The following is an 18,601-nucleotide window of genomic DNA, read 5'->3' on the forward strand; positions in this document are numbered from 1 at the left end:
GCTTTCGCGACATGCCCTTGAGCCACCCTCGCCTGGCTATCTCCCCCACTCCTAACTATTCCTTTAAGAAGGCGGGCCAACAAGGGGGGAGCCATGCGGCTTGACATAACTCTCGCCACGCCCCCCACCATCCTCGGTCTGTCATCTCAGGGCATCTTTTGCTCTTCCCTCCGCCTCGCCCCGCCAGCAGGCTGGCTGCTGATTGGCTCCGGCTGGCGCAAGAGGCGGAGTCGCGCGGGGTGGGGGGGAAAGAGGAAAAAAAACACACACACACTCCCTGACGACGTTCCAATGGGCCGCGCGGTCGGAAAATGATCCACGGCGTTCCAATGGGGAAGTGGAGCGTCCCGATTGATCCCGGATGCCGTCGGCGAGGGCTGTGCTGAATTGATCAGTCGGTGCTACCTGCGCTGAGCGAGGCCGCAGGAGATCTCACCGGCTTTCTTGACTGGGGAATATTATCTTCATTTAAAAAAAAAAAAATAAGGCGGGGTTGCAGAATTCACCGGGCTCAGAGGTGAAAAGGTTCCGGCAACAGCGGCAGTTGTGAGTTTGCAGCGTGTTTGGTAGCTCTCGCCATGAGCAGTCCTCAGGCAGCGGCATTTGCTTCTACAGCAGCAGCAGCAGCAGCAGCAGCACCGCCCCCCTCCTCCACCACCATCAAGCGGCTCCCGTTCTTTCCCTCTGGCTTCTGAAGCAGCTCCCAGTGCAAGTTCTGCGCCTCATTATCAACGTTGACCTGCCTTTCTTTTTTTTTTTAATTAACTGTTTCACTTTTCTGCCTCTAGGCGCCTTAAGAAACCGGAGTCTTCTCTACTGGGTGGTGGATCTTTTAATTTTGTTGACTGAACTGCAGATCTTTTCCATTGTAATAGCATGTTTTGAAAAATTAAGTACGGTGTTTTGGGAAGGACTCCATTTGTGACTATTTCTGTTCCAGTTGATTTTTTGTTTTTTTGTTTTGCAAAGCCTTCGCTTTGGAGGGGCTCGTGGAAACTATGGGACTACCTGCCTTGGAATTTAGTGATTGCTGTTTGGACAGTCCTCAGTTTCGAGAGAGGTTGAAATCGCACGAAGCTGAACTGGACAAGACCAACAAGTTCATCAAGGAGCTCATAAAAGATGGCAAGTCCCTCATTGCAGCGCTTAAAAGTAAGTGGCAGGGGCTGCCGGACCTGTCAGAACGGGCGATCACGAAAGGGGAGGTGATTATTGTTGTGACTGAAACTGAACAGAAAGGCCCGTGGCAGGTAGCAGAAGGAGAGTACTCAAGCCTCACCTGCTGGGGCATGGAGAGAGACAAACCAGTTGAAAATGTCTTGGTCTAATGGTTTTATGCCCAAATGGAGCAAAAGAGTTTGCACCATAATTCGCTCCTTCTTGTTTCTTATTGACAGCAAAGATGTGAGTGGCTCTGGGAATGTACCCAGTGCAAAGTGTTGAGGGAAGATAAGGAATGGCATTGCAGGGGGCATTGACACCATTCTAAATACTAGTAGCTGTAACTGAACAGTTTTGGGGGTGTGGTTTGAGCATTGTTAAGTCATTGCTTTCATTTCTTGGTCTGACCCAGCAACTGTTGTGGTAGTGTAAGACTTTTTTGTATAGAATATGTCTCAGAATCCTGAGGGGTTTCTAATGAGATTATTTGGCTTAAACAGTTGCTTCTCACTGATCTTTAGCCCTTACCAGAGTTGACTTCCCCACTTGACATTATTTTGTTATAGGTTATGGTTGTGTTATGGCATTTTTAAAATGTACATACTTAAAAAGTTCCATGGAAATCAGGGATTCAAGATTGGCTGTTTCTGCTTTTACCTTAGCAGAAGAATGATAAGATGTTGTGGGTTTTCCGGGTTGTACGACTGTGTTCCAGTGGTATTTTCTCCTGACGTTTTGCCTACATCTCAGCCACAAGTGAAGGTGAAACCTCAGGCTTAAATACCACTGGATCATGGCCATACAACCCGGAAAACCCACAACACCCTAGTGATTTGGGCCGTGAAAACCTTCAAGAAGCATGATACTTTTATTTTAATAAGTTTTGCTCTGTGGATTGGCACTTGAGGAACCCTCAGTGCCTGTTTAAAAGAACTCCAGAGAGATGCTGTTTAATGGAAACATTATCCAGCCATGGTCTCAAATACTATTAATGCTCCATATAGCTCTTTCTCCTTCTCTTCAAAATTCTAGTGGAATTTTGGTTCATGTTCTTGAAACACAAATTGTGTAATGTGCTGTAGTAGTTCATAATAAAGTTGACCAGGGTAAGTCATTGCCACAGAACTCTGTTCAGTCTGGTATACCTCTTTTTCAGTTGCAGTCGTTATAAAAGAACACGTTTTCCTTTTTACTGTTCACCTTCTTCCTGTGCAGGCAGTGATTAGAGCCCATGGAAACAATCCAGGTTGCTTTCGTACCTTCGCATGGAGGCACCTCTCTTTTTAAAAACATTCTTGCAACACACATGTAGCTGCATAGGCAAACATAAATGATTCTCTGCAGCCATGGCAATAGTCCTACGGTACCATCAGCTGAATCTGTAGCTGCGCATGTGCAATACGCAAAATAAAAGAAAGAAAAAGGGGCCTCCCTCCAATGGCAGGGCAATAATGAATGTATTGCTGTTGCAGGCACATTCTCACTAACTGTGAATGCCAAAGTGGAAGGGAGGGAAATAAAGTGCCTCCTGCCTGGTTGTTCGTGTGGGAGCAGCTCCAACTCGGGATTTTGCAAAAGGATCACCATTTTTGAAAATCCCAGGTTGAGGAAAATTAAATGGGTCAGACTCGTTTCGGGGACGAGACCTGTGCAAAGTTCCCCCTACAATTTGTATTGCATCCTACACCCATTATATTTTCCCTATTTGGAAAAGCTTGTCTGCGTGGAACACATGATCAGAAGGCTAAGTGATGAAACTGAAGTCTTGTGGGCACAAACCTAATCTTACATTGTGATCTGTGCCCTTAAGTAGAATGCTTAACTCTGTACAGCACTAGGCCAAACAGAGCCTCAGCCTGTTAAACTTGACACAACGAATTTGGGTGAGAAGCATAGTTCTCTAGTAAGCATAGTTCTTCCTTTTGTGTTTGTTTGTTTTGAAGCTGTCTTTTTATGGTGTCATTGGTGCACCTCAGGTTTGATTCTCACACATTTTCATGGAGCGAGAAAGAGAGGGGCAGATGCAACCATTCATATCAAGATACCCAATGGTACTGTTGCCAGTGGGGTGGGATGACAATACAGATGGGGCGTTGCTATCCATTGCCTTTCTTATAGTTCTCTGATGTTCAGCTTAACTTTTGTCAAATGCTGTCTCACACATGATTGCATTCTTTGTGACCAGCATACAGGGTTGGAGTTTCACCATGAACTATATGTGTGTTCCACCAGTGGATGCCCAGTTTTATCAGTACTAGCAGATAGCAATTGAAAGATGCTGCTGCTTCTTAGAATGTTTTTCTTAGTTTGTATGGAAACAAATTGCAAGGGTTGCGACTGTTATCTCTTCCTCCTTTCCAAGAAATGGTATAGGTACCAAGTGATAGATCTAGTTTCCTCCTAACCAACTGTAGCTTTTAAAAAAATGTTGACCCTGCCTGTATTCAGCTGAACAGGGTTATACTTCTTACGGATGATGTGTGAGTATCTACACCTTGCTTTTTGGGATCTCTCATTAATCGTGTAGGGAGTCATTGTAATGCTGACATATTTCCATGGATATGGCAGGTAATGAAAGAAATGCAGTAAGAATGGCTGGTTGGTCAAATGATTCTGCACAGTTTGACTTGTTGTATATTGTGTTGTCAGTGTAATCCCAGAATTCAGCAGGGCTTTCCCTCCAGGGCACTGATTTCAACGAGGGTTCTGTGGTACCCTGGGGTACCGTGAGCATGTCCCAGGGGTACCGTGGCAATGCTAACCCCCCCTCACTTTTGTGGTGTGTCCTGCTGGTGCCAGCAAGGACATGGAGCTGGCTCGGGGCAGGGCCGGCGCAAGGTCAGCAGCCACTTCCTGCCCCTCCCCCCCAGTTCTTCCCTTCACCCTGGGAGGGGAAGGTGGGGGTGGTGCAAGCAGGGGCACTGGGAGGGGAAGATGGGGGGATGGCAGGGGTACCGTGAGATATGAAGAGTGAGGTCAAGGGTACCGTGACATCGAAAAGGTTGGTAAACACTGCTCCAGGGCTTAGTAGGTACCTTCAGGGCCATTCTTGATCCTGGAAGATACACTTGATTGTCTATAAAAACGAGTAGAAACCTTGTGACATCTTAATGACTGAAACACTTTATTCCAACGTAAACATTTATGGGCTAGAGCCCATTTCTTGTGTAATGATTGGATTTTTGCTATGTTGTCAATTCAGGTATGAGGTATGTAAAACAAACCAAACAAGGTCAAAGGACTGTGAAAGGGTTTAATACCTAGATTTATGTCTCCATTAGGCGGCCCATTGTTAAAAGTTGATTTAAATTGGGAGCTGTTTCTTGAGTAGACTTCAATTTTACATGAATACACTTCGTCCTTTTTATGTCCCCTTGACCCTGCTGTCTTGTGTGTTTGTTGGGGGTGGGCATACTTCCTCCATGAAATTATAACATAAGGGGGATCCTCTCATTGTATCTGAAGGAGTGGATTCTTATCCATGAAAAATTATGCTGGAATAAAAAAATTATAATTTTCAAAGGGGTTGCAAGACTTCTGTTTCTGCTGTAATGTGTCAACTCGCTGGGATTGAAGAGTTGAGTAAGAAAAGATACAGGTGAGCGTGTGGAGTAATTCCATGGTTGCAGTACTCTGGCTGAGAGAGTTTTGCAGCGCAGATATATTTTCTCCTGTTATTTCTATGCTTATTTGATAGCACAGTGTTAAAGGGTCTTTAACTGCATTTCCCCTTTTTGAAGGGGAGGTCTTCTAGCAGCGTGCACTCCCCTCCTTGCTGTATAGGGGTTCATTTGGGACAAAACCTTGTGTTGACTGTTATCAGCATGCTACCACGTGACATGATGGTGCATTCCTGCTTGACACAGCAGCGTGGAAGTTTTGAATGCCACGACTTATTTTTGGCTCTACTAACATACTGTGGATTGCTTATCGAAAATGAGGGCAGCTGGCATGGCTATTCAGGGCCTGTATATATCAGAATTAAAGTTGTATGGTTTCTCAGCTACAGCTGTGAAGTTTCGTTTATGAACATGCGTTCTACTTTGTGGTCGGATTATGGCATGATTTGTAATGCTTCGTGAATTTTTGTGATCTATTCAGATTTTTCCTTTGAGCTTGCCCTTTTACATGTTGAATGATTGTTAAAGAATAAATATTCATCAATTTGCCAACTTGTTATCAGTAGTATAATATCAGCCTGTACATTTTTTGTATATGTGAGAGATTGTTGCCTGGGTTAGAAATCAATACTTCACTATAGAGTAAGCCATCTTCAATATCACAGACTTCTTTTTGATAGAATAATGATATATAAAGTGGCTTTATTGGAAATGTACTGGTTTCTCAGACTGCAGTTCTAGTGAATTCCTGATATCATGCTGGTGGTGAAAGTTGCCATTCAAAGGGGTTTTTTTCTGGAATAACAACCATTTATAAAATGCTGTACTAACCTTTTTTGTATTTTGCTGTTACTATTGGAATCTGTTCACAACCAGAGTTTTGTTCAAAGCAGAAATTATTTCTGTAGTCCAGCAGTAGATGGTTTGGCTGCAGTTATTTTCTATAGCAGTGGCAAGATTAAAGTATGAAGGAATAGTTTTGGTATGAACTCTTTCAGAATGTGATTTGTTCATGTTTCTTAAAATAAGCATGGTGTAGAAGAATGAACAAATGGAATCTTACACCTGTTAATGATCACAAGTAGTATACATAGATGGCTTGTCTTGTACATGAGCACATTCATGTGGATAACTTATAATATTATTTGTCAAAAATTGTAGCCACTTCACTTCATGTGGGGCTGGAGCTAGAAAATGATGTTGTATTAATGGGAAATTCCATTTTTTATCCTTGGGTCATTCCGCACATGTAGAATAATGCACTTTCAAACTGCTTTCAGTGCTCTTTGAAGCTGTGTGGAATAGCAAAATCCACTTGCAAACCGTTGTGAAAGTGGTTTGAAAATGCATCATTTTGCATGTGCGGAAGGGGCCCTAGACTTCCCAGGTACTTCCCTCTGCAAACATACCAACGTCATATAGTATTTTTAACCCTTCTTCAAAAGGCATACAAGCCATAGCACAGATGCTTTTATTCTCTTTCTTTGTACCCTGAAACCAACCCTGTGAGGTAAACCAGACAGTGAGAGAATGACTGGCCCAGGGTTACCCAGGAATTCATGCTGGTCAAGGATCTGAATGCAGGTTTCCCTTGCCCTAGTTCAGTGCTGTAACAAAAGACGTTGCTGTATTGAAGACTGATTGGTGAGAAACTTGTATAAAAATATGATTCAGACTGTGGTCTCTGGATTGAGGGATGTTTGTATGTTCTGTTGAGCTATTGTGTTACAGATGAGCAACATTTTTTAATATAAGGACATCTGGCAAACTCCAGCATGGCTTCTCTTTGTTGGTGGCAGGCTTTTTGGTGAGGTAAAAGAAGAGCAGTTGAAATTTACTACTTTGCTGTCTCCATATATTGCTCGATATTAATTTGTTAACATGTTTCCCTCTTTGTAGCTCTTTAGGTCAATATAGCATGTGTAAATTATTCTAAAACTTTAGCAAGTGGCAAGCTTCACATGACTCCTAAAAATGAAATGTGAATAATGGGTGTACAAGACTTTTGGGTTAGAATAGCAAATGACACGGAACTTTCTCCAAAAATGGGATGGCTAACCTCATCAGCATCAAGGACCACTGGAAATGATGGGTTCTACAGCTCTTCTTCATGAATCATTTTTTGGCTGCCGTGCACGTTTTACTACTTTTCTGCAGTTTTGCAAAAATACAGGAGACTCTGCTCCTCAGACAGAGATGAGGTGCCAATCTGTTTGAATAGTGTAAGTTCCTTTCCCTGCTGTTAGCTCTAGTGAGGGGAAAGGAAAACTTAGGTATTAGAAGAGTTACTTGTTACCTATTCTGTTTAAAGCAGTTGGAGATGGGGGAATTTCGGCTTGGTAAATGACATGCAATGGACAGGGCTTGGTTTAACTTTAAAAAATGTTCCTGAAATTTTAATTGGGGGAAAATGTGCATCTGCTAGCACATATTTGGAAACCACTAGCTTAGAATTCTGTTCGGGGCATAACAAATACTTGAACTCAACATGCATTTGTTTAAGCCTTGGCAGCGCTCACATTTGTCTCAGTCCCAAAGCATTTACAGAGTGCTAGAAGTATGTGTGCATGTGGGTTATAGTAGAGATTTTCAGTTTATTATACTGATTTCAGGTGCCTAATTTTTAAATCCCTGTTTTCCACATTGTTAGTTTTGTGGAAAGAATCAATACTTTGGTATGACTTAATGTTCAGCAGTACATTTATTTAGGCAGAGCAGACTGGAGCTACAAAATATCTTGTGGAGTTGGTCTCTCCCCCCCCCCCCCCCCCAATGCCTCTTTTCATTCTATTTGAAAGATGATTGCTTAAAATTGTTGCATAAAGGTGGCCTCTGTTCTTGTGCAACTACTTAGTGCTTGCATTAAGGCTTCAAAGCTGCCACAAAATAATTCAGCAAATTGTTGTGGCTTAGAAATAAAGAGTCAAATACTTCCTTCTAGCTCTCTTTTTTTTAAATATTTTAGAACTTGTTTAATTAAGTCAAGATGCTCAACTCCTGATCTGAAATTAGCTTCTAAAATTAGCTCCTGTGACTTTCATAATAGAGAAGAGATTGGTAGGTAGATCTTCCCTCAGTTCTGTGGGAAGGGAGAAGATGGGTCTGTTATACACCATTAGCATACATATTCAGTGGTGGGATCCAAACATTTTAGTAACAGGTTCCCATGATGGTGGGATTCAAACTGTGGCATAGCGCCAATGGGGCTGGGCGGGGCACGATGGGGCATGGCCAGGCATTCCAGGCCGGGGCATTCCTGGGCGGGGCTGTGGCAAGGACGTAGCCGCTGTGCCGGTCCTTGGGCGGGAAACAAATGCAATCAGGCGCAGGCTGCCACGCACGCCGGTTCACCTCCTGCTAGACTGCTTCAAGTTCTGCACGCTACTGCTGAGAGGAGGGGTGTAACTAAGGCAAAAATCACGTGGCAAAATCACCGATTAGTAACCCCCTCTCGGCACACACAAATAATTAGTAACCTACTCTTGGGAACCTGTGAGAACCTGCTGGATCCCACCTCTGTACATATTGTTGTTAAAGGAGCAGCAGTTGCCTTCAAGAACAAATTTAGGTATCTAAGTACCCAGTGTTATCTAACCCGCATAGGAAGAAGAAGCCACCATATGGCGTGTGTTGTTGCCATGACCTTTCAGGCTCTACTTTGTTGGCACCAGCCAGTGTGATGTAGTGGTTAAGAGCTGCGGACTCTAATCTGGAGAAGTGGGTTAGATTCCCTGCTCTTCCACAGGAGTGGTAGACTCTAATTTGGTGAACTGGGTTTGTTCCTCCACAGCTACAGATGAAGTCTGCTGGGTGACCTTGGGCTAGTCACAGTTCTCTTTGAACACTCTCAGCCTCATCTACCTCACAAGGTGTCTGTTGTGGGGAGGGGAAAGGAAGGTGATTGTAAGGTGCTTTGAGACTTGTTAAAGGTAGTGAAAGTGGGGTGTAAAAACTAATTCTTCTTCTTCTGGGTCTGTAACCAACCCATGTATTCTGCCAAACTTAGAAAATTGGGGCCAACACTTGTCTAGAAGTTGGGTTTCTCTTTGGGGGCGGGGGAGGGTAGCATTTGCAGGACAAAAGAGGAAAGAAGACGTTTTCCATGATCTAGGTCTAGCCATAAAGGAATAATGGTCAGCCCACATGCTCAGAGAAGATGAAAGAAAGAAATTGACCTATCAGGCATGGCTGGCTTTGCAACTATTATTCTTTCAAGCCAATCTAGTTATTGCTGGGCACAGTACTCTGTAGGTCTTTCCTAACAAAAGAATCCTGATGATTTCTGCCAGTGAAGTAAGTATTTCTACCTGCTACTTGCTTCCTTCCTCAGACCTTTCATTGGACCAGTTAAGAGGTTTATATCTGTTTTTTACTACTTTGTTCCAAGATTTGGGAAATTAAACCTTTGTTTCTTGTATAATTTGGCCCCTAAAATAGGAACTCTTGTATCATACCATCATCAACTCTGTACCCTGTGTTGTAATTTGCCTTCCAAATCGTGTATTTCTCTGCAGGCTTTCCTTTCTGGATCTCTTCGAATTAATGTCAGAATTCTACCTGCACTTTGACAAGCTGTTAAATGGACCTTCATGGATCTCCAGATTTCTGAATTTATTAAGTGCAATGTCTGTTTAGATAAGGATATTTGAATATTGGTCAACTACCCTGTATGGCATTTATGTGCAGAAAAAGAAGAGTTGGTTTATGTGCAGAAAAAGAAGAGTTTTATACTCTGCTTTTCTTTACTTTAAGGAATCTCAAAGTGGTTTACAAACTCCTTCCCTTCCTCTTCCAATAATAGATACCTTGTGAGGTAGGTGCGGTTGAGAAAGTTCTGAGAGAACTGTGACTAACTTGAACTGGCAGATAAGGGTGGGGCAGTCATTATGAATAAGGATGTCTACATCCATAACAACTTGAAAATTCAACCTTCTACTTACGTTTAGATAGCAATCCCACTAACCATATTCTGAGCATAATTAAAATAGTAGTTTATGGAGCTATGTCGTTGGGAGAAATCAGTGACAACATAGGGAAATTCCTCATTAATGATTCCCCTAGAGCAGGGGTCTGCAACCTGCGGCTCTCCCGATGTTCATGGACTGCAAATTCCATCAGCCCCTGCCAGCATGGCCACTGCCCTAGAGTTCCCATCTTTTACACTCTTCCCAAAATACATAAGGACATTCTCCCTCCTCCAGGAAGACCTATCGTGTCAAGTAGTTCTTCTGTCTCTGAGCCCCTGTCAGCTTATAAAGATTCTTTCTTACAAGATACAGCTAAAAATTCACCTTATGCTAAGGATACCAAAGACCTCATCATGAAATTGGAAGGTACTATTTTTCCTGTATGGTCCTGCTTGGTTACGTTGGATGTCACTTCCCTATACACTAATATTCCCCATGATGAAGCAAGGGAGGTAGCACTAGAAGTGTTTGAAGCCAGGTCGAATTTGATTCCATCCACTGATTTCTTGATGGCACTTACTGACATCATTCTTGAAAAGGCATACTTTGGATTCCAGCAGACTTACTTACTATGGCAAAAAATTATTTTGTGAAGGATTACAAATAATGTTTTTTTTCCCATTTACTCATAAACAAATTGGTAGTTGATGGGGCAATACCACATCCCATAGCCACACCTTTAATTTGCATGTAGTAAGTTGGTAGGTTAGGCTGAGAGACTGTGACTGGCCCAAGGTTACCCAGTAAGCTTCCTTGAGGCAAGGGTGGATTTGAACCTGGGTCTCCCAGATATTTGTGCCACAGTCTTCACTACTGCACTGAATGGGCTCTTTTGTTCTGTTACATTGTAGGGGAAAAAACTTCCCATCTTGGCTGAGTGTATGGTTTAGGTAATCAAAGATTAGCCTAGAAGGTATTTAATTGTAGATAAAAGGATGTATTTTATACCCTCCCCCCCCACGGTTTCTATGATATATTCCAATTGTTGAATTTTGTTACCAGATCTAGCAAGATTCCAGTGCATTATTTATTGTGTAAAGTTTGTGTGACTACACAACGCTCAGGTGTTGGGGAGAAGGTTTCATATGTCTCTGTTTACAAAAAGAAACATTGCAGTATGTGACATTCCTTCCTCATCTGAGCTTTCACAATTGAATGGTAGCATTCTTGGTGTTGAATAATAAGGTTTTGACCCTTTTGCATCCAGCGTAATGTTGCCAGCTGTGGCATTATGCCAGTTAAAGACATTAGCACCTGATGTTATCACAGATCTCCATTCCTTGTGTCAAAACAAACTGGACCCAGGTCACAAGTTGAATTAAGTGGCCCACCAAGAGTTCTGGAACATTCAATTTTTGAAACCTCCCTTTGCGGTTGCAAAGGTAGAGGGTTTTTTCAAACTAGTGGAGTGTGGAGGCCTGAACATCTGCCACTTTTGTCAGCTTGGTTGCTCCTCGCTAGTTCTGGCTTGTTAGTATCAATTAGCCTTAAATTAATGCACCCTTTTCTGTTCACCCTACTTGATTTCCTAAGCAAGCATACTTTGTTTTTATAGTGGTGGGAATAGGCCTGTTTTCATCAAACTTTGTGTGTGGTTTCAAATGAGTGATGGAATGCTTCTTTTCACTGGTGTGCCTGTTCAATAGTGCTTTGCCCTGACCAACACGTGGTCCTCACATTTGTAAGGCAAAGTCAACAAGCCATTCCATTGACATGTGAAGCTGTTCTGACATTGGAAAGATTACATGTGATATACCAATGAGTAACTGGAAAACTGTACTCTTATGATTTGCTCTCACTAATAAATACAAATGTGCAATTGCAAATGCAAATTATATTAAGGAAAACTGATATCAAAACTGTGCCTGAATCACACAACAGTAGATTTCAATCCACACCACACTATCATATGTGACACATAATACTATAAATTGCACTTTAAGAGACTTGCCAGGCTATATGGTAAACCATTGCCAGACACATAATGCTATAAATTGCACTTTAAGAGACTTGCCAGGCTATATGGTAAACCATTGCCAGACTGGTGCTGCTGGTTAGTTTTTGGTCATGTGCAATAGACCCAGTGGTAGGATTCAAATGATTTAACAGCCGGTTCCTGTAGTGAGATTCAAATAATTTAACAACTGGTTGTTTACAAGCACAGTTTTAACAACCGGTTCTTCTGAAGTGGTGTGAACCTGCTGAATCCCACCACTGAATAGACCCATCTTATCTTTGCTAGTTAAACATCCCAGTTATGCCTTTTTGAACTGGTAATTTGCTAAGTACCAAAGCAATGGCTGAGGAAATTGACTTGGCCTAGGCAGTAGAAGTATAATTGGAAATATGAAAGGGAGAAGATATTGTCTGGTTGGATTTGGTCCACGAGTAAGCTGGCATCTCTGAGAAGGCTTGCTCCCGTCTTCTGTCAACGTCCCCTGGGAAGCTACAAATGAGAAGGTCACTGAAAAAGTAGCTGGCGTTCATGTCTTTTTGATATAACCAGAAACTACAGCAAACCCACTACACCTAGGCTACAGGCAAAAGTCAACACAGCCTATGAGAAGTGTCAGATGTTAATGTGATGAATATTTAAAGTGAACAACTACAATAAATAAGTATAGATAAAGATGTACTCATACAGGCATGATATGTAAAATCCCCATCTAACTCTGTTTCACTTCGTTCCAAATATCAGTCCTGTCTTAAGCTACTGTTTGGACTGTTTTAAACACCACAGTGGATTTGGATTATTTTCTTGGAGGAGTGGTCTTGATCTGTTGTCTGCTGTTTACATGTGTGTTACTTTATTAATATAATGCTGGTATATGTACCTCTTTATGCTTATTTATTGCACTTGTTCACTTCAAATAGTAAGCTCATTAAAATTTGGCACTTCTCACAGGCTATGTTGACTTTTGCCTATAGCCTAGGTGTAGTAGGTTTGCTTTAGTTTCCGAATTGTTCTGCTATACCTTCTCTGTGGTGGTATTCATGCTATTACCAGCCAGTAATTCAATTTCATTTCTCTCCCTCCCCCCTTATAACTGTTTGTATCATTCCGTCCCCAAGAACAAACAGATAAAGCTTTCCTAGGTTTTTCAGTGTTTCTGGCCATTTTTTCCATGCACATTTTGATCTTTCATTGTGTTTCACAGCTGGTTGTGCATGCGAGTATAAATTTCTCAACCTTCTCCTGTATTGCTTTACCTGTGTGTGATGGAGAGGTACTGCTATAAAGCCTGGAAGAAGGGGAAAATAACAGGCCTTGCTGCAACCTACTCCCTTGGAAATACCCCAGATGTCCTGAACTGTACATTCAAGTTACAGTGCTGTTGTTCATACTGTCAGTCAGTAGACTATTCATGCAACATCAGTCAGCTGGTTTTAGCTCCCAGAGTTATCAGATTCACAAGCACAAAAACGAAGTTCAGTTTAATGTTTTCAAATGTTGTGGGAATTAAAACTGTTCTTATAAAAACATGGGACTACTTGTCTAGCAACACTGATGTTAAGAAGGGATTTACAACAATCTATTAAACACCTTGTGGAAGAGTGTTAGGAAAAAATCTTATCTTCCTTTCCCCAAAAAGCTCAAAGTGGTATAAAAAGTGAGGATAAAAGGGAGGAATATCTCTACCACTTGGTGAATTTCCTAGTTGTGTGGAAATTACAATGAGAGAATGTGTGTGGGCATCAATTAAACCATAGAAGAATGTACAGCATGCCATACCAACTACCTTGTCTGCTGTATTATCTTGAGTATTAATAGCTTCAGTAATACATAGCTTGCTAAACCGCTTGCTTACTGCTTACTAAACAGTATTTATTATTCTTTCTGTTACCATCATCAAATATGTTATAGTTGCTTAGTTTTTACTGCTTTTTTAATACATCTGGCTATCATATCTTCTTTTAACTCTCATGCCATCTCTAAGTAGGGAATTCTGTGGATTGTCTGTGATGTGCAGAAGTGTTCTTTAGTTTTCAGCGAGTTATCTATTTAACTGAAGCCTGACTCTTATGGGTTGCAAATTGTGGGAAAGTTAATGTTTTCCCTGTGACCCATATGGTGTTCAAGCCATAAAGTAAATCTCTGATAATATAGAACCATAGAGTTGGAAGAGACCACAGGGACCATCAAGTCCAACCCCCTGCCATGCAGGAACACATAATCAAAGCACTCTTGACATATGTTCATCCAGTCTCTGTTTAAAAACCTCCAAAAAAAGAGACTCTACCACTCTCCGAGGCAGTGAATTCCACTTTCAAACAGCCCTTTCAAACAGAATTCTACTTTCAAACAGCCCTGGATTTCCAGCAGTTAATAAAAGAGTACATTCTGAGTTTCTTGGGAACTTTTTTTTAAAGCATGGAAACTTCTCATCCTGTTTATGACATAGAACTTAACTGTGTGATAAGGAAAATATCCACCTATGTCAGTGTAAATTTGGCAGAAATTCATTCTAAAGTGTGAGGAGGAAATAGTCTTTCTCTTTACTGTGCTAAAGGAGCTTGTGGGTTAGGTTCTATGCCCTGTTTAAGAAATGCTCTCAATCTGGGCATTGATCTACACAAAGGTCTATAAAGAGATCTGTTGAAAAAGTGGTGAAATATCTCCACGTTTGGAAGGAATACTGAGAATTAAAATAAAGGGAATCAGAAATAAAGTTTATTAAAAGGAATAATGCAAGCAGCTGGCTTACAGGACTGACAGATTCAAGCATACCAAATGTTCAGCAACGTTACCCAGTCCAACTAGAACATTTGTTATGATCTGAATATTCATGCATCCATACATACTGTACAATGGATTCCTCTCTAGAAGGGTTGAGACCAAAGGGGCATAGTGAGGGGGTTAAAAGGAACGGATGGTATCTACCTCTCCAATAGGTTGTTTGGGAAATATTTAATTCCCAAAGCTGGTATTCAGGTAGCCAGTACTTCAAGAGGTAAAATTCAGAGAGGGGAGCAGTTGAAGTATATGATGGCTGCTAGCAAGGGGTGTGCCCTACACAAACTTGTGGGTTGGAGTCTCAGGTGTTCAGACACTTATGAATGTTTACAACATAATATTGTGTGTTTCTGATTTCAATGGGTTTTAATATGTTATATGAAAAACACAGTATTTTATAAAATATCTGAAGAAGGTAAATTATGGTGTTCAGTGGTAAAAAGCTTCTCTCAATCTTCACATTAATAGAATAAGGAAAATAACTGAAAGTGTTACTGGCTGGCCTGGTAACTTTTAAAGTGATTTCAGACTGGTTTCAGCTTTGGCAACAATGAGCGAATGCAGAGGCAGGCTGCCTTCAGAGTAGAGGTTCTTTATTGTGATTTCAAGCTCCTTCAAGGCAAGACTGCACTGGGCAGAGCAAAGCACAGACCTTTTATACAGTTTTAATCAAAGGAAGGGAGGAAGGGGGCGGTCCCCAACAACACAATACAAAACAATCTAAACCAAGGAGGAACATTAAAACCACAAAGCCAGAGTCCTGAGGAGGAGAACCGTATTTTGCCTATACTGATGAGATTAAGTCCCAGGCTACACCTTCTTGCCTGAGGCTTGTGTCTTGAGATTCTGTTATAGGAAAATTCAAATAATCCAATCGGCCGTCCCTAGGGAGCTGTTCGCACCCTCGCTCCCCCCCAGTGGCGCAAAGCCACAGTTTCCCAACCTCACTCCTCGAGCAAGGTTTTCCGGAAACAGCGGCTTCCAACTGCTGCCGTGCGAACAGCAGCGGCTGGAAGGCACCATGTCCCCTGCACCATCCCTGAAAGCTTACCTCGTCTCCTGGCTTCCCGCTCGTCACAGAGGCCAGGGGAGCAGGGGAAGGCATCTTGAGGCAAACTGTAGCCCTGGGCAAAGAGCCTGGAGTTGTATGCCCCGACCCACCCACCCCTTTACGACCACACATTTTTTTTTTTTTGCACCAGGTCATTTCTAAATCATCACATTTATAGGAGCCATGCTGCAACTCTCCCACAAATCTGAAAAGAGCCTAGCAATGGGCCATGCCACACAACGAGAAATAAAAAAAATGCTTTAAAAATTTTTTTCACTTGCTGCCTGAAAAGTGCTTTAGAAAATAACTTTAGAAAATACAACAACAATAACTTAGTCTTTGGAAATAAGTTCTAGTGAGACAAGAGGGGTGCCAGAGATCTGAGGGTGGTGGAAGAAGCTCCTAGATGGGACCCTTCCTAACTAGTAGGTCAGATGTCCTCTGCATTGAGGATACCCCACACCGGGAGAGTGGGGGAGCTCCTTAGCCAGTGGGTGATTTGATCATTAGGAATATAGAGAGTTGGGTTGTGAGAGGCATGATGACATGGTGACTTGCCTGCCTAGTCGCGAAGGTTCGCGGATGTCAACCGTCTAGAATAGGCTGTTAGGCAGTGCTGAGGCCCGGGAGGAGATCAGCAGGTTGTAGGTCCCACTTACAGTGCATCCAGCATGACATTGGGAAATGCAGCGAGGGAGGTTCTGGAGAAGCTAAATTTAGGCTGCTAGGAAACAGGTTAAAATCAGGACCCCAAAGGTGGCATTCTCGAAATGCTACTGTGTTCAACACAGAAGCTGAGCTAGGCAAGCGGAGATACAGAGGGTCATTCTCAATATTGTGGATGAGAAGGTGGTGTAAGGCAGAGGGTTTCAGATTTGTCAGGAACTGGGGAACCTTTGGGACAAAGGCAGGCCTGTACAACCCGGGGCCGGGCTTGTCTTAACAAGAGGAACAGGCTGCTGGCATCTAACATTAAAAGGTGTAGAGCAGCTTTTAAACTGATCCCTGGGGGAAAGCCCGACAGAACAGAGAGTGACCGGTTCAGGAGAATACAGTATCTATGGGGATGCAGACAGAGAGAGAGGTTTTCTAAATCAACCCACATACAAGCAAGGAGCATAGCAATGTGATAAGTGATAGTGTCTACAAAAGGCTAGAGGGAGAAAAAACACATAAATCTGGGTTAGGGACAGGGAGCAGAATATACAAGTGTCTCTATGCTAATAGTAGAAGCCTTAGACACAAAATGGGGGAGCTGGAGTACAGGTTTGAAGGAGGACATTGATATAGTGGGCATCACAGAACATGGTGGAATGAGGAGAACCGGTGGGATATTGTTATCCCAGGTTACAGGCTCTACAGGAAGGATAGGACAGGTATTGGGGGGTGGGGTGGCCCTCTGCATCAAAAGAGGCATAGTGTCACATAAAATGAACAATGCAGGGGAGCTGATTCCTCTACAAGAGCACTGGTGGATGCTCATATCAGGGTGAAAGCATAGTTTAACATTAGGGAATATATTTAATAAGTCCCCTGACCAAAGTGCACAAGGGATTCTGAGATGGAAAAAAGTGAGAGGCCAACAAAGCAAAAATGTAGTGGTAATAGGCGATTTAACTATCCCCATATATGGGAAAAAATGCATCCTCAGGTCATAGTAAGGAGAGAACATTCCTTGATATGCTAAATGACTGTGACTCTAGAGCAGATGGTTGTGGAACCAACCAGGGGAGGGCGATCCACTGAGATCTGACCGATGTGTGCCCAGGACCTGGTCTTGAAGTCAGTGTTGTTGAGCCGATGAGAATTTAGCGACCTAATGCTGCAACAGAATTCGAGTATCTCTCATCTTGAACAAGTGACAACTACTAATGGGTATTTGCCTTCAAGAAAGGAAATTTCTCAAAGATGAGGGGGGATAGTGCACAGGAAGCTGAAAGGGAGAAATCAGGGAGTCAAAACTGTCCAAAGATGCTTGGAGGGTTATTTAAAAAGCCGATGTCTTTAAAAGCTCAGCTGGAGATAACCATTCACTTGGGTTTGGAAAAGGCAGCATGAATCAAAAGCCTGCATGGTTAACAAGGAGGGTTGAAATTATTAGGGGAAAAAAAAGATGTCTTTTAGAAAATGGAAGTCCAACTTAACTGATGAAGAATACCAGAGAAAACACAAATGGTGGCTTAAAGAAACCCAGAGTTGTGTAAGGAGACAAAATTATGAGAGCATGGCTGCGAACATCAAGACCAGTAACAAACAGTTCTTCCAAGTACATCAAGCAGGAAGCCAGCTAGAGGATTCGCGGTGAGCCCGTTAGATGACAAAGGAACAAGGAGTTATTTAAAGATGACAGGAGATTGCAGAGAAGCTGAACAAATTCTTTGCATCTGTCTTCACACCCAGAGAGGTGAGGAAAAATTCCTGCACCTGAACCAAAGCCTGCTTGGGAGGTGAATCCAGGAACTAGCGAAGATAGTGGTAGACAAGGAAGAAGTTCTGGCAGCCATTGATAGGCTTCATGCTACCAATCCTGGCCCAGATTGCATTCATCCAAGAGTTCTTAAGAAACAAGCAGTACTTCGAATCTTCTCACTTTTATTATCTACGCTTATCCTGAAATCAGCCTCCATCCTGAAGACTGGAAAGATGACCAATGTCACACCAATCTTTAAGAAAGTCTAGGGTGACCCAGGAGGAATACAGGCCAGTCGTTTGAAGGCATCTGTTCCTGGTAAATTAGTAGAATCTATCATTACAGATAAAATTAGTAAACATGTGAAAACTAGAGACCTGCTGAGGAAAAGTCAGCATGTAGCTTTTTTGCGGAAACAGAAGTCTGTCTTACAAACTTACTAGAGTTCTTTGAGGGTGTAAGCAGGCATGTGGATAATGGGAACCATTGGACATACTTGGATTTCCAAGAGCTTTGACAAAGTTCCTCACCAGAGACTGTTGAAATAAACTGAAGGAATAGAGGAGATCCTCCTATGGATTAAAAACTGGTTGAGAACAGGAAGCAAAGGGGTGGAAGGTATAAATAGGAAGTTCTCACAATGAAGAGATATAGGGA

At 42.4% G+C, this 18,601-nt stretch overlaps 1 protein-coding gene across 4 annotated transcripts in view; it reads left to right on the forward strand.

Annotated features, from left to right (window-relative positions):
• Positions 1-254: 254 nt before the first annotated feature.
• ARHGAP26 (Rho GTPase activating protein 26) overlaps positions 255-18,601 on the forward strand; it is a 380,547-nt gene continuing 362,200 nt past the window's right edge. For 3 of the 4 annotated variants that reach the window (XM_048489629.1, XM_048489631.1, XM_048489632.1), the window contains exon 1: positions 255-1,152. In XM_048489629.1, the coding sequence (XP_048345586.1) occupies positions 999-1,152 (154 nt within the window). In that variant the 5' untranslated portion in view covers positions 255-998. The remainder of the gene's footprint in view (positions 1,153-18,601) is intronic. The other variant, XM_048489630.1, reaches the window with a different exon arrangement.

This window comes from Sphaerodactylus townsendi, linkage group LG03, assembly GCF_021028975.2.
Source record: "Sphaerodactylus townsendi isolate TG3544 linkage group LG03, MPM_Stown_v2.3, whole genome shotgun sequence".
NCBI classification, from domain to species: domain Eukaryota; kingdom Metazoa; phylum Chordata; class Lepidosauria; order Squamata; family Sphaerodactylidae; genus Sphaerodactylus; species Sphaerodactylus townsendi.